Source organism: Amphibalanus amphitrite, unplaced genomic scaffold, assembly GCF_019059575.1.
Source record: "Amphibalanus amphitrite isolate SeventyFive unplaced genomic scaffold, NRLGWU_Aamphi_draft 000010F_arrow, whole genome shotgun sequence".
In the NCBI taxonomy this organism is placed as follows: domain Eukaryota; kingdom Metazoa; phylum Arthropoda; class Thecostraca; order Balanomorpha; family Balanidae; genus Amphibalanus; species Amphibalanus amphitrite.
Window position 1 is genome coordinate 1,696,955 of NW_024881506.1, and position 16,364 is coordinate 1,713,318.

General features: G+C 56.7%; 1 protein-coding gene across 2 annotated transcripts in view; it reads right to left on the reverse strand.

Annotated features, from left to right (window-relative positions):
• LOC122381252 (kin of IRRE-like protein 3) overlaps positions 1–16,364 on the reverse strand; it is a 102,731-nt gene that overhangs the window by 25,226 nt on the left and 61,141 nt on the right. For both annotated transcript variants that reach the window (XM_043365219.1, XM_043365226.1), the window contains exons 2-4: positions 9,525–9,652; positions 5,055–5,238; positions 1,001–1,144 (exon numbers count right to left, since the gene is read on the reverse strand). In XM_043365219.1, coding sequence (XP_043221154.1) covers positions 1,001–1,144; positions 5,055–5,238; positions 9,525–9,652 — 456 coding nt within the window. The remainder of the gene's footprint in view (positions 1–1,000; positions 1,145–5,054; positions 5,239–9,524; positions 9,653–16,364) is intronic.

The window sequence follows — 16,364 nt, forward strand, 5'->3', positions numbered from 1 at the left end:
TTGCTGAACGATGGGGATGGAAGGTGTTGAAACAGTCTGTGTAGCTGTCCTGCCTGGGTAAAAATACAATATGAATTGCAAAATTTAGTTGGCAGCCTTACTTACCAAAGCAGTTCTGAAATTATTACAGGGCGTGCAGTAGGTACCTCGCTCGCACAATGCCTCCCACCTGCTGTCCTGCGGCCTCCTCCGCCGAGAGCCCGTCCCCCCGGCTCCCGCAGTAGGATGGGAGGGGTCCGGGGCCCCGGCGCGGTGCGATGCAGCTCGTTTGTGACGCCGACGGCGCCAGCCATCGAAAAGCGATCGGGTGCCGTCGGGCCGGCTCTGTCCCGGGCGCCGTTCATCAGCCGAAGGAGGTCTCAATCTCGGCCGGCCGGCCGGCGCGGACGGGTGGGGCCCGGCGGCCGGTCGTTAGCCCCCGGCCGGTCTGCCGGGGGCCGCCCCGTGCCGGACCAGACGCAGCGCCTGCCGCCGCCACGCGGCGCGCCGTGTCCTGAGCTGGCGTGCTATGTGCTGATTTAGTGGGCCATCCCTCACGGCCGGATCGACCCCGGGTGCCCGAGAGGCTGGTCCGGCCTCCGGGTATCGCCGTCCTCGGACTGGCGGAGAGCCCGGTCTGCAGGGTGTCTCAGTCCTCGGACTGGCGGAGAGCCCGGTCTGCAGGGTGTCTCAGTCCTCGGACTGTAACAAGGCCAGTCCGTGCGCTCAAGTCCTCGGACTGTGGATGAGCCAGTCCGGATACCACAGTCCTAAGGCTTGTGACTGGTACTGTAATCAGTCATTGCCTCATGGACCTCAGGACGCAGTCCCTGCAGCATCGTCCTTTCCTTACACGTACCACGCAACATGAATGTCTCTGTGCGGTGGTGCCCCGGTGGCCGTGGACCCGCTCACCTCACCAGCGCGTGTGCGTCTCAGCCCTCATCCCACCAAGTGTGTCCGTCTCACCTACCACATCTCGTCACGTGTCTCATCCATGTCTCAGCACGGCGTCACTCACCGATGAACCATTTGATGATGGCGGGCGGGTTGCCGTAGCGCGCGCGGCACTGGACGTCCACCTCCTCGCCGGCGCGCACCGTCAGGTTCTGTCCGGGACCGATGGTGGCCGCCCGGTGCTCCATCTGGGGCACCTGCGGCTCCACTGAAACGGCACGCACCCAATGTTATACACCGGTGAGCATAGGCGACGGAACAGGGAGGGCACCGGGGCACCGTGCCCCCTTTGATTTTGGCATTTCAACATTAGCCCTATGGGCGTTGCATGGAAAGAATGGGACCAAAAATCGTCAGTGCCCCCATTAATTGAAGGTATTCCGCCGCTACTGCCGGTGAGGGCGGGGGTGGGGGACAGACGACCACACGGCTCATCGGTACGAGGACACATGGGAACCGATCCAACGCAGCTACCGTGAGTGCATCAAGTCAGTGAGCAATGAACGTGGGGCCGAGGACGGAGGCATGGTTACAAGCAAGCAAGCATTGGAAGAAAGTGTAGAATGAAAACAGGGTTGAAAGCATATATTGTGATAAACAGCCCAGACCTATCACCTGTCAGCGCACAGGTCACAGAAGAGCCCACCGGCACGGCTCCCACAGCGGCGCGTCGCCGGGTCTCCGCCACAGCCACAACAGCCGGAGCCCCAGCGCCGGGTCTCCGGCCCGGAGCAGCCGGAGCCCCGGCGCCGAGTCTCCGGCCCGGAGCAGCCGCAGTCCCAGCGTCCCTCGAGGAGCGCCTGCCGGCCAACTCGGGCCAAAGTTGAGCCGCTGGTCCCACGTCTGGGAGGCTGTCACGGCCAGCCGGCGCGGCGGCAGGGCAGGACGAGCTCATACCACTGCAGCCGGCCCGAGACGGGACAGGAGCGGCTCATACACCGCCGGGCAGGAGGGACACATAGACCGCAGGGCAGGAGGGACTCATACACTGCAGGGCAGGAGGGCTCATCTCATACACCGCCGGGCAGGAGAAGCTCATACAACTGCAGGACAGGACGGACTCGTACACCGCAGGATAGGAGGGACTCATACACCGCAGTGCAGGAGGGACTCATACCATGCCGACGGCACGGGACAGTACGGTAAAGGAGGAGCACATGCACTGCATGACAGGAGGAGCACTTTCACTGCCCAGACACAGGGCAGGAGCAGCTCACACACTGGTGGCGGACAGGTGGCGCGGCGGCAGGACAGGGCAAACTTCAGAGGGATAAATAAAGATGGAGATAATTGATAGGCAGGTCTGGCAGATTTTTGTCTTGAACTTGGCTTAGTAACTAGTTCCTACATGCCGTAATTTGAAAAAAGAGAAGTTACCGCGTCACGAAAATCATCATTCACACGACGGCTATAGAAGTATCAAACAGCATGCCAGCAAAACGGAAACTATCAACCACTTCTCCAGTTACTTTTGTTAATTCCATACGGGTTTTAATTTGCTCGCAAACTTACTCCTAGCAGGTCATCATAAAGCCATCGCCGTATTTCCGCTGCCAGATAACTTTCGCTTTAATCTCCGGTCCGAAAATGTCGCCTTCATGATCGACGGTAAATCTCGCGAGGTTCAGGAGTCCTCTGACGTCATGAGAGTCACCGGGAACCCACATGAGACAAAGAAGTCATGAGGAGTTATCTGACGTCGTGAGAATTACTGGAAACCCAGATGAGGCAAAGGAGTCCTGAGGAGTCCATTGACTGCACGGAATTTCAAAGAGCTCACTGAAATCACGGGAGTCTTATTGGAATCACTGGTGTCACGAGCTATAATAATCATATTAAAATTAGCTTGTGCTATATAATTTTGACCGTTTGCAACCTAATGAGACGTTTATTCGTCTCGTCACAATTCATTTAAAAAGAAGAAGAATGCATATTCTACGAGAAGCTTATCCCGTTTTCCTTGGGAAATTCAGATCAAGCATTTTTGCTTGGTTTTTAATATGCCTCAGATCGAGCATGTGATGCAGAAAAGTAACAAAGACGAGAGAGTTATCACATTCTGCTAACTGTGCAGACAGTTGGCTAAGCAGCTTAGGGCTTCTGGGAGCCGCTCGGGGAGCGGTGTAAACTCGGGCTGTGCGCGGAGCTGCATGGCTAATGTGTCCGACTGCTGACCGGCGCGGCGCGGAGGGAGGTGCTGACCGGGCGCTCCGGGCGGCGCCAGCTCAGCGCGCCGTCCTCAGCCCCCGACCGGCAGACGGACGCTCATTTCACTGCCGCCGCTAATTGGGGTCAGATGGGAGGGGCGCCCGAGCTGCCGGAGCCCGGCCAGCGGAACTCAGCTTTCTGAGGCGGCTGATTCGCGCGTCGACAGTGAGAACCACCCTCGCAGCTCTGCTGACTGCCTACCGCGGGTTGACAGCCAGTTGTTAACACCTCTGTGAGTGGCCGAGGGAATCTGCCTCTCGAGTGGTCGCAGCGCCCTCAGCCGGCCGGGCCGCGCCCCGCAGCTCTCAGCCGGTCGGGCCCCGCCCGCACCTCAGCCTCTGCGGTGCCGCCGGGGCGGAATGTTCCCACCGCGCCCGCCGCCTGTTTACCTGGAGCTGCCCGCTCGGTCCGGGAGCCTCTCCAGAAAACGGCTCCCGGGAGTCCCCCGGCCTCCAAACAACAACACGGCGCCGCCGCGCCGATTGTGGCGCGCGGCCGGCGATCAGCGGCGACTCGGTCAGCGGCGCCGCCGAGGTCCTTTATCCGCCGCGTCTCGGCCGGCGCGGCGGTGTCCCTCCCCAACCACGGTGCACGGGAAGAGAGGAGCGGCAGAGACAAACACTCTAACCGCAGAGAAACGACGACCATCGAGTTCTCAGTTGGACGAGCCGGGCCCGGCGGTAAGTGGCAGCGCGAGCGGGCCAGAGTCTCCCAGTGACGAGATAGCAGCGGTGGATAGCAGGATAGCAGCAGTGGATAGCAGGATAGCAGCGGTAGATAGCAGGATATCAGCGGTGGATAGCAGGATAGCAGCGGTGGATAGCAGGAAAGCAGCGGTGGATAGCAGGACAGCAGCGGTGGATAGCAGGATAGCAGCGGTGGATAGCAGGCCATAGCAGCGGTGTATAGCAGGATAGCAGCGGTGGATATCAGGATATCAGCGGTGGATAGCAGGATAACAGCGGTGGATAGCAGGATAGCAGCGGAAGCAGGATAGCAGCGCGGCGGCGAACAGCGGAAGCGGGATAGCGGCGATGGACAGAGCGAACTGTGGTGGGCAGCGCCTGCATGACAGAGAGGGAGAGGAGACAGACGAACCACAAAGGCAGACCTTTATGCACGATCATCCTATGTGTACATTTTCATCAAGTTGAGAAGATTCCCTGCTTCTTATCATTATCGAAGACCCAGGCACTCAGCCACCGAGCTATCAGCCCATTACAATGGGCTGATGGCTGGGTCGACTTCTCGCGGTCAGTTGACGGACCAGAGAGGGTGACACTCCCGCGGCGAGAGTGGCGCGCCATCGCCATATCTGGCGCACTACGCGCCAAATCACGGCGTGACGGCGGCGCCCGAGGAGCCGTCTGGGAAATGGCGCCAACTTTGGGCGGGAAGCGGCTGGCGCGATTGGCGCGTCCAATGGATCTGTCCGGCCCGGCCGAGCCATCAGCGCTCAGCGAGCCCCATATCCTGGACGGCGCGACGACAGAATCGGACGCTTAAAATAATCTCAGTTATGAGATATGATGACTGACGTCTGGATTCACTTTCGGGAAGGCGGTAGTGAAAGGCAATTGAATGAAGTAAATGAGACCTCCATGTATGTGCACATAAACCACACAAATTGTGCAATAGCTCTTAGAGTGGGATAGCGACAGATTACAAGAACGACTAAAACGCACAGTGTGACTGATAAAAGCGCAATGAGGAATGAGTAAATTACATGCAGAATACGATGCAACCACTTCCGGTGTTTCTTTCATCGAGAAAAATCAGCCCGCTTTCTTTTTCAATGTCTATCGCCTCTAGTGGGTTTGCTGAAAGCGGTCATTTTCGGTTGAGACGGCCGGCAATGTTAGCATTTCTCCCCCCCCCCCCCTGCTCAGCGCGGTCGGCAGTCGACTCACCTCTGACGACCAGGTGGGCGGGCGCCGATTTGAGCGCGTCCTGCGTCTGGAAGCTGCTGCTGGTCACCTGGCAGATCCACAGGCCGTCGTCGTACTTGAGGTCGGCGCCGATGATCCGTATCGAACAGTCGCCCTGGTCGGGCGACTCGGCCCACTCGTACTTGTCCTGCTCCGGCCCGATTGGCTGGCGACACGGCAGAGCAGAGGGTCAGAGCTGCAGGCGGATTGGGATGGTGGAGGTCAGAGCTGCAGGCGGATTGGGGTGGTGAAGGTCAGAGTTGTAGGCGGATTGGGGTGGTGGAGGTCAGAGCTGCAGGCGGATTGGGGTGGTGGAGGTCAGAGCTGCAGGCGGATTGGGGTGGTCGAGGTCAGAGCTGCAGGCGGATTGGGGTGGTGGAGGTCAGAGCTGCAGGCGGATTGGGGTGGTGGTCAGAGCTGCAGGCGTATTGGGGTGGTGGAGGTCAGAGCTGCAGGCGGATTGGGGTGGTGGAGGTCAGAGCTGCAGGCGGATTGGGGTGGTGGAGGTCAGAGCTGCAGGCGGATTGGGGTGGTGGGGGTCAGAGCTGCAGGCGGATTGGGGTGGTGGAGGTCAGAGACCAGAGTTGCAGGCGGATTGGGGTGGTGGAGGTCAGGGCAACAGACCGGTTGACACGAGGATGTTAGGGGCAAAGCCCGATTGGCGTGGAGGGTCAGCAGTGGTTGGCACGTGCAAGTAAAAAAGTACACCCATATTGGCATGGGGAGGACATGGGGTCACATGCCGGTCGACACTGGGGAGGACATGGGTCAACACATCCATGGATGACGGCGGATTGAGGTGAGTGGTCGCACCGTCACCGTCAGAGCAGTCCTTCCACAGCCTCTTCTACCATCAGTCCGTCAGCCGCCGGATACAGACGGGCGCCGCCGGAGTAGCCACTGCACTGACTATCTGCCGGCCCCGGAACCGTCAGACCCTCCGCTAACAGGGAACCGTCAGACCCCACTAACAGACTACCAGCAGCGGAGCCGTGAGATCCTCCGCTAACCGGGAACTGTCAGACTCTCCGCCAACAGACTGCCCAGACCGTCCGCTAATAGGGAACCGTCAAACCCTCCACTAATAGGGAACCGTCAGAACTCAGACCCTCCACTTAGCAGACTGCCGTGCCGCGGAACTCAGACCTCCGCTAACAGAGCACCGACCCCTGCCGACAATTACACAGCCACGGCACGTGGGCTGGGTGGCAGCGGACACACTCCCAGCTATGGAGATACCTGTGCTCAGTACACGACACGACTCTGTGTTAGTTCGTTAGTTTCTTCGGAGCCAGTTCGCACCAGCTCATACTGCGGCCGGACGAACGCAATGGAACCTTCAAGTCGACCAGCTCCTGAGGCTAGACCTATTTCCTTCCGGGCGTTATTTATGGTGAACTGTTAACTGGATGGATGATTGGTTAGCAGCAATAAAACACAGACGATGTGCGAATAGATGGCGTGTGAAGTCACCATAAGGTCGTGAGCTGTTATGCACAGTTAACACGCACAAATCAATTTAGTCCAATGAGTTGTTAAACGATTGAAATCCATTAATGCTTAACCCGCGCCCCGTTGGGCTCTGCCGAGCAACGCGCCCGGTTGGGGGGGGGGCATTATGGCCCCCCTAAGATCTCGAGAACCACGCAACATAGCGACAAGCGGTAAACGGCGTTGGATAGCCCCAACGGGGAACTACCTTGTGACCCAATTTTATTGACCTAGGTCAAACCGATGACGTCACAGGTCAGGTCAAAGGTCCAATTTTCACCGTTTACAGGCACTTCAAGAAATGCGTTGTAAAATCGAGTAAAATGCATTTCATTGAAAATCATCGATGGGGAAATGTTCTTCAAACACATATTTTGCTATTTGAGGTCACTGATACCAGGTCAGGTCACAGAGGTCAGGTCACGGGGGGTCACAATATGAAAGTGTCGTGTGATACATGCTTTATGGTCCATTTTACATGACAAATGCGATTATATGGGTCAGGCAGCCTTTGGGGCCAGCTTAGATCACGTTTTGGTCAAGGTCAGGTCAAGGTCAGGTCAAGGTCAGGTCAAGGTCAGGTCAAATTAGGTCAAATCTCAAAGTTAATATTTTTGCATAAAATGGGTATCGAATCGATGCAGCTCGTCACGGGGAGTTCAATGGTGGGCTTTGTTTTGCCGTACGTGGTCTAGAATCGCTACAAATTGAGTTCAAAAATTTGACGTCATCATTTTAACAGTTTTTTCGCTATAACTTGGCCAAAAAACGAGATATCGATCTGAAATTTGGTATGTATGTAGAAGAGCGCTGGGACTATCACATATATTCCGGTTTTTCCGAAATTTGGAAAATTTGGTATTTTTTTCAAGTTTTTCTAAATAAATCAATTTTTTGATTTTTTTTTTGGTCAAAAACCAAAAATTTTGAAAATCCGAGATTGCAGTTTTGTAGCGCCGCTTTTTGTCTACTAGACCATATAAAGAACTTTGAAATTGCGTGATAACTGTAGATTTGGTGAGCGTTTCAAGATTGCATGTTTTTTGCTCATTTTTGCTCGAACATGACCTCAGTTTGACCTCAATAACTCCTGACCTAAGGTGACCTAAGACTTGAAATTTGGTGTGAAGGTGTCAAATTGATGCCCGGGAAGGTACTGAAAATTTGGCGGCGCTGCGCGCCGCCGTTTTCCTGCTATTCAGGAAAAACCACAGGGGGGGCCAAAATGGCCCCCCCCAACGGGGCGAGGGTTAAAGCTCGTCTTTGAGCTAATTAGAAAACAAAAAAAAAAGCTTTGAAATGAAAACGCAATGTGAATCATATCACACAAGATTCTCTCGCTCGGACAAGGTGCCCCAGCTGGGCACCACCATCCACTTGGGTCACTGCTCGCTGGAACAACAGCAGCCGACACCGACTGGCGCCCAGTGGTGCGTGCAGATTTGGTGACGGCAGTTGCCACCCCGTGATAAGGCGACCGATCCATACCGTAGTAGCGGACCGTGCATATTACCGAGCTGCAAAGTGGCCCGCTTGTCACGCCGATTTGTTTGGGTTCGGTTATCAGTTACGGCTGAACGGGAGAATCCCCTCCGATATGACGGCATACGTTTGCGTTTATGTACCGATTTAGACAGAAATAGCGTCTGGCTTGGTTGATTCATCTCTCGGGCCGTCATATTAAGATAGTGACCGGTCTGGGGCGGGTGTGTTTCGCCGTTGTGCCGGTTAGCGATGTTGTCTCGGTCGTAACTGCTGACTCGGCGCCCCCCCCCCCCCCACACACACTCTCGGAGGGGAGGTTCGTTGTAGTAGCGGCGGCCCCCTCCCCAGTCCCCATCGGTCCCAGTCTCCGCCGTCGACGTCTCGCCGCGATGAAATACGACTGCCTCTGATCATTATCAGCTGGGTTTATATGGAAATGTCGCCCGGAGCCGGACGGCGTACACGTCGCGCCGCCTAAATTAGCCGTATTGCCCGTCCCCGGGGAGAGGACGGACGGAGTAACCTCCCCTCCCCCCTCCTCGTTCGGCGGTGCGGCGGACGGCGCCGTTATTAGGTGGCGGCCCTTAGCGCCGCTCCGACGTCATCGACGCCGACGGGAGTCGCCACCGACGAGAGCCGACACCGTCGAGAGTCGCCGCCGGCCAAAGTGGCGCCGTTACTCCTGCCAGTTAATAACCGCGTTTTCCGCTTCACTGAATCGCCGCTGAAATGCCGCGATAGCGGCCCGGATTCGGACTGAAACGCTACAAAACCAGATACAAGATTATTTGATTTTAGAGTAGCTTTAAGCGTAATCGATAAGGCTAATCGTACCAGGCCAATGGCGCTCTCGAAACGCCCCAATTCATTGTGAGAGTCCACGGCCGTAAACTCTCGTTTGCCAACTGTTTTCCCGACAACACGAGCCCATAGGCCGGAGACAGAAACAGATATGCTACTAGCTCAGTGAAGTTTCTGATGCCAGCGCGCCGGCATTGTAAAAGTTGGCCGAGTCTCCAACACAAACACGACTATGCCGGTAAATAGCGCGTGCCGAGAGGGGAAGCTCGTTAAGGTGGAGAGAGGGCCTCTGACGGGAGTCCCGCACAAAGGGCCCCAATACCGGACAACGAACTTCGGACTGCGGACCCCGGAGAGCGAAACATGAACACTGAACATGGATCCCGCTGTCTGTCCATGATGCCAACACTGCAGTCTATCCCCAATCCCACAGACAATCTCGTTCGTGCCATCAGCTAAACCGTCTCCCGCCGCGGCCCCGCACCAGTCCTCAGTCGGCCCCCCACGATGTGCTGTCCACCAGCGGCTGACCGAAGGCCTGCTATGGCCCGCGGTGTGCCGGCGCCCCAGGGCAGCCCGCCGCGGTGGTGGCCCGCGGTGTGTCGGCGCCCAGGGTGCAGCCCGCTGCGGTGGTGGCCCGCGGTGACCTGCAGTGCCCGGTGCCGGTATACTCACGTAGCCGTCCTTTTGCCAGGAGCACTGTCCGGCCTTGTTGTAGACCTTGCAGTGCAGCACGGTGGTCTGGCCCGGGTTCACTTCCGTGTACTGCGGCTGCTGTTCGAACGTCTGCAGCGCGCCGGCCGCTGGAAGACCGAGAGCACACGGTCAGAGGGCGGCCTCTGGGGAGCGGCACCGGTCGTCGTTACCATATACGGCAACTCAACGGGGGACGAGGCAGGGCCATCGTTGGACCGCTACAGACCAGTACCGAGGTTTGGGACGGAACCACTTCGGGAACCTCATGGAACACTGGAAACCACACCACTGAGAAAGCGCGCCGCTTTAGCGTATTGAAGGGAGGGTTATATGGCCTTGGAAGGGAACATGCTCGAGCATGAGATCTTGGTCCAGGGTAGCTACTTATTGTAGATACATAGACACCTTTGGTGTACACAAGACTGGTCCAATGGACAATGGTTCATGGTCAATGAAATCATCGTTGCAAAAAAAAAAAACAGCAACTTGTAAACAGGTGTTTTGTTGTTGAAAAAGGCATGATGACAAAAAAAGTTTCGGGCCGTCCATCGCCGGTGGCGCGGTGCAGGCAATTCTGACAATCTCCCCCAGCCAACTTTCTCACCCGCTCTCCCACATGAAAGCAATCTGCGGCCTGTCGAACCTCTCAAACTGCTTGTTTTTTAGTCGCCTAAGTGGATTATGTGAGTTGGAGCTTAATAAGATCAGCGAAATTTAGAACGAGGCACAGCAAGGCTGGAAGAATGCGCAGACACGCGAGGGGACACACGGCAACATATTGGAGAAACGAGGTACGATGAGGCACGGAAATCACTTTGGACATTTTCGGAAGGCTTCATTATAAATCGCATATTGCTCATCGTAAGCACATATACTATTTGCCAAAACATAACGACATTCTGATTGATAGTTTCCCCATTTAGCAAACAATAGCATTGAGTTCATTGTTAACATAAATAGGCATCGCTATTGTGCTTCTTCGCTGCCAGTTGCTAGACGCTGCTTCTCTAGCATAGCTTAATGTAATTCCATTAATTAAACCGCCCGCGCTCGCAGCAGATCGATCGGTGCCTGTTTTTCCTGTTAGTGTTGGACAACACAGTCACTGTCGACGGAGGAAATCAAATTAGCCGCGCTGAATGGCCGCCCGGCCGGCCCGTCCAGAGGCAATATGTCGCTGTCCAGGGCGGGGCGAGCGGCCCGGCGGCCAGCATTCATAGTCAGCTGACGCGCCAGCCTCGTCTGACGAGTGCTGCTGTCAAATAGGCTCGACGCGACGCTGATTACACATTGACGTCGGCAGGACGTGTCGTTCAGCGCTCCTCGTTTCAACTGGTCATAGCTGGACATGTATTGTTCGATAACCAATAATTGGTGTCTGTATGTGATGCATATTTCTCATAAATACCCATGATAGCCTACATATGACACAGACTATTTCTCTCAGCATAATATGACGGTCTAATTAATCACCATAAGTGCCCTGCCCTCTCTGGAAGTCTCTCACACTCAGACATGTCTGGCAGGGGCCGGCGCGTTCTCATCTTCTCTGTTCCTCCCTATCGATTGCCTGTCTGACCATACAGCCCAGTACTCTCACGGCCCGGCCAAAAAACGAGTACGGTGCGCGCTGCGTGCGTCCCTGTGGGCGGGCCGCAGCCCCGGTCCCGTGAGCTCACTTTGCAGTGAGACAGGAACACGACGCGCGCAGCGCAGCAATGGTGGCTGTCACCGAGTCTGTAGAAAAGCAGATGAAAGGTGTCCTGTTTTAGACGATGTAGAAAAACGTGATGGAGGAACAAGGTTAGAGGTGGAGCGGAAATCAAAGATGAGATAGGTGGGAGAAAAAGCACAAGAACTGAACGAGGAAAGCGGATCAGAGCGAAGCCGATTAATGATCAAAAATACTAAAAGCAGGAGGCTCTTTTCGAGGTCCAATAAAGGCGCTGCGGATGGGACAGCGTGATAGCAGCAAGGGACCACGGCTCCCTCCCCAGCTACTTCGCGATCAGTTAGCAGTGGAACAGTTCAGCCAGCATCATGGTGTTGGCTGATTTCACTCCTGCTGGGTGCTGGCCGATTCTCCGGTCAGACTCTATCAGTCCGAGCGGCGGTATGGGCCGGACCGACCCGCGTGACCGAGCGAGGTCGCCAATAGCTGGGGCGGATCTGGAGGAAGGTATCACTGGTATCACTGTGGACTGTGGAGCTCGCTCGGTGTCAGCGTGTTCCGGTATCACTGTGGACTGCCAGCGTGTTCCGGTATCACTGTCAGTCGGTATCACGGCGGCCGGTATCACCGGGTAGATTCGGCGGACCGGAAGTCACCGCGGGATCATTCAGACGTCCGCGCGGCAGCGGGGCTGCGGTGGTGAAAAGTCCGCCGAAAACTGATGGGCCTGATCAATCACAGCGCCGCCACTCTACCAAGGCCCCCGTCCGGCCATCCGCACCCTTCCGTCGGGGGCGGGGGCGGGGGCGGCGCGGTGTCGGCGGTTCCCCGGCGGCCAGCTCCGGTCGCCGCGCCGCCCCAGCCGCTCCATCACGATATTGAATACACAGCGCCCCTCCGGACAAACACGGGGCTGCCGTTACGGCTATTACGCCCTGTTATCTGAGCACACCTCGGCCCAGCCCGGATTGCCGTGGTCCCCCGGCCAGCACCATCCCGACGATTGGCGGGCACTCGGCCGCACCCCTGCCGCCGGGAGCCGGTCCGAGGGTCGGCCGCCGCAGCCCCACCGGGGCCGCCGCAGCCCCACCGGGACCGCCGCAGCCCTCGGCTTCCGGCCGGGCCGGCGGCGCGAGCAGTTCCGGACCAGGGGAGCCGGCCGGAGGCGGCAGCACGTCACTCAGATGCTCCACTAAGACGGAAGCGGTGCCGGGCAGGCCGGCGAGACGTCAGGATTGCGCGAGACGAGCCGTCTCCCCTAGGAGGGGACGGTGAAAAGATGAGCCGATCCGCGGGAGGGCTGGCTGAGTGCTGAATCTCCCCGTAAGATCCAGTTGTTTGAAAGGATTTTGCTTGCAGACAAGCGTCAAGCAACTATTGTGTTTTGAGGTCAGTCCGAAAAAGAGGGACACATTGAAATAGCTTCATATGAAATCCAAGAAATGTTGTGACACGGAATTTAAGGTCCTAAAGGGAAGTCAAGTCTCAAACTCATCATCTACCATGGAAACCCACAACGAAATTTATCATCAGGCAATCTTACCTAAATTACGGTCATGCTCATGACAGTTGGAATGGTGAGAGTTTATTTGTGATTCCTTCCTTTGTATAACGTTTCATATTATGCGTCCAGCAAATTGCGTTTCTTCGGAAGGGCGTTAGAATTCACGGCTAGTTCCAGTCGTACATCAGACGTACAAAGATGACATCGAGCGAGTCCGACCCAAAGGATCAGCGGCGCCCATTTCCTCTCGCTCAGATATCCCCCCATTCCCGGGCGTGTGATCAGCGCCGTCGTGCAGTAAGTCGTGGCCAAAGCGTCTCGGCCCTCCGCCGCGACATCTCCATCGCCGGGGCATTTAGCGCGTGACACAATGGCCCGTCGGCGGCGTCGGCGGCGTCGGCGGCGACGGCGCGGACCTCGTCACATTACGGTCGTTTGCATATTCAGAGGCGGACACGTCAGGAACAGGACTAGCACGTCGACGGCACCGCTCGAGCGGCGGCGGCGACACTCGGGGGCGGCGGCGGTGACAGCTCGGGCGACAGGGATGGCAGCTCAGACGACAGGGATGGCGGGACGGTGACAGTTTGGGAGTACTGAGGACCCAGGTGGCGGCGGGGCTGTCCTGTCCGTGACAGTGCTGCTGTCAGGGAGTTGTGAGATCATATCCGGGAGCTGTCAGAGTGGTGCTATTGGGAGAGTGTTGAGGTAGGCTCGCCATTTGTTTTCACTTCACACGGGCACTGTGTTCAGTCATTTATCTGCATACGGCCGGACGTGTATTGCCGGTTTGAATCAAAGAGCGCGCTGTGCTCCGATATCCGCCGGGGATGTCTGACACATGTAGCCGACAGCTCGGGCAGCTGCAGCGGCACGGCTCTGATTGAGCCGTCTGCGGCCGGCGTGCCGCACATAGTCCTGGCGCTCCGACACCGGCCAGCTATGCCCGGAGCGCGAGTGATGCCGCGTCCCAGCCACGGAGGAGGGAGCCCGCGGCCGGGCGGCCGCTCCCGGCCCGCCGCGCGCCGCTCGTAAAAGGGTGCCGACAGATATACGCCACCTTTTAGTTTAACAGTCGCCCGGCGCTCTCACCGCCCGGCGCGGCGGTGGCGGAGAGGCCCGATGGCCAATTAATGCCACTGGCCGGCCCGCGCCACACGCGCTCACCGCCCGGCCGGCGGCACTTACCCTGGAGATGAATATAAAAACAGGGGAGGAGGCAGCCGGTGGGTGGGGCGGCGTTCAGAGCAGCCCACAACTGTCCAGCTGCCGCGTTCCCGACCTGACCCACGGCGACATTTCTCTGCACAAACAGCGAGCTAATGGCTGCCGTGTGAGCAACCCAGTGCGTGGGGCCCGCCCGCATGGCTACTTAGGTAGTTATACATAGGTATAAGCTTCTCAGTGCGGCTGTGATAGCGAGGACAGAGAGGTGAAGGGGAGAGGGAGAACGAATATATAGATTAGCGGGAGAGATGAATGGGGCTAAGAGAGCGGGTATACGGTGATTTGAATTGCCATTGTGAATGGTTTGTGATGTTGATGCACACATACATGCATACATATATAATGCATACATTGGCCGGCTAAATTGGATATCTATGTAGAGTGATCTCCATCGAGCTCAGATACAGGCCATACCTCGACCAAGCATAGTCCAGCAGATGTTTTATCTGTCCGCTTCATTTTAGGTGAACAGTGCAACAAAATTAACTGAAGTTGAACTTTGGAGGACATCAATTGAATTGACGGTGCAAATAAGCTTGGCATGCCGATAAACTGATCTTTCCATAGTATTAGCGCGAGATAAGGTACCTATTTAAAATGCAGTAGACAAAAATCAGTAGACGATGACGAAATGAGCGAGTCAATGAGAATTGATAACATGAACGGACGATATGTTACTCCCATGCTTCGTTCAGGTAGAAAAAGGCTTACCATTTCATAACTGTCAACTTGCAACATAATCATATTATCTACATTCAAACTTCTTCCACCTCATTGCTCAGGCATATCATTTCAGGTCTGAAATAAAGTAAATTGAAATCACGGAAGAACGGTTTGTTCTGTGCTGGCGTGCGTGGGCTTGTAGATCCGATTATAACGTAGCACGTCGTATTGCAAAATTCCGACCGGCTGTCCATCAGCTTTGAAGCAAAGTCACTAGAACGTTTCAATTCAAGTACGAAGACATGAATATTGGTTACGCTGTAGGCGATTTGAATATGAAATCCTCAAAGTATTATACAAAATTACAGCTCAATTTGAGCTGTAATTTTGACTGTAGAATGAGCTCAATTTGACAATAGAATGTGCCGAGAATGTGCAGCTACTTAGCATTCATTTTCATAAGATTTAGTAAAATGAAGCATTCCGTCCGTCACGATCGAAATATGACCAAGAGCCCCGCCTGATGCCTCCGCCTGCTGCACCTCAGTACCCTATCGGGCCGACATCGGAGACCTTTCGGGCGTCTGGCTGCCCATCCTGGCTCTGAGTGCCGCCGCAGCCGTCTATATCCGGTCTCCACTCAGTCGGCGCCTTTACAGCGGCGGCCGCTCCAAAGACGGTCTCTGCTCGGCACCTGAACTCCGGGGCCGGGCCGGTGACAGAGCTGCCGGTAAGCACCTTAGTCGGGTCGGCGGCTCGGCCAGATACAGCTGGAGGCGCCCGGGTCTGTCTCCCCGCCCCGCCGCGGAACTCGACCGTCCCAGGGCGGATTTCGCCGGCTGACGAGAACTTCCAGCCGCCACTGGGGTGGGCCGCGACCCCGGGCAGAACGGTCTGTGCTCTCCTCCCGCGCGCAGCTCTCCTTTACGTGAAGACCATCTCCCGCTCTGTCCGAATATGCTGTCCTCTGCGAGGTACCTATGTACTGCGTGAGGTCACGGTGGCGCGCGGGTGCTGGGCTACATCCCGGGGCAAGTGTGGCGGGCTGCGGTAGGGCACAGGTCCCGAGATGCCCTATTCCTATGTGCCCCGCAGTGGGTGCGTGGGGTCACCGTGCCGGGCCGTGGGGTCCGTGGGGTCGCCGTGCCGGGCCGTGGGGTCGCCGTGTCGTGGAGATGCGCCCCGCGCGCGGTGAGCACTGAGCGCGCCGCTAATCCTCCGGCCGGCGGATTGGAGCGTCACTCCGGACCGGCCCGGAGCCGTAATCCGGGCCCGCCACGGCCGGTAATCTGAGGACCCCGGCCGGACGACTGGCCTCTGGTAAATCAGCGCGCTGACGCCTCTGTGGGATTAGCGCAGTGGAGCGCGGCCCCTCAGTCCGCCGGAACCGTGCCTCTCTCACGGCCCGGCGGGCGGCGCAGGAATGTCACTGGCGGAGAGCGCCGACCGGGAGGACAGACACCCCGCGGGCCGCAGACCCAACGACGCCCGCTCTGTTGAACGGTGATACATATCTGAAATGGGAACTAATACCGTATGTTACGCTGCGTCCAGCAAACATCCCAGATTGCCCTCTGATAAATATTCAGATAAGTGTTTCTTTTCACTTTTATGGAAGTTTTGATGTTGAACAGCCTGGGCGCATTGTATTTTTATCTGACTACATACTAGTTTTATGGGAAACAAAATGAACAAAACACGGAAATGGTGGGATGCCATCTCCTCTCCAATTACAAATGCATATTGTATGGGT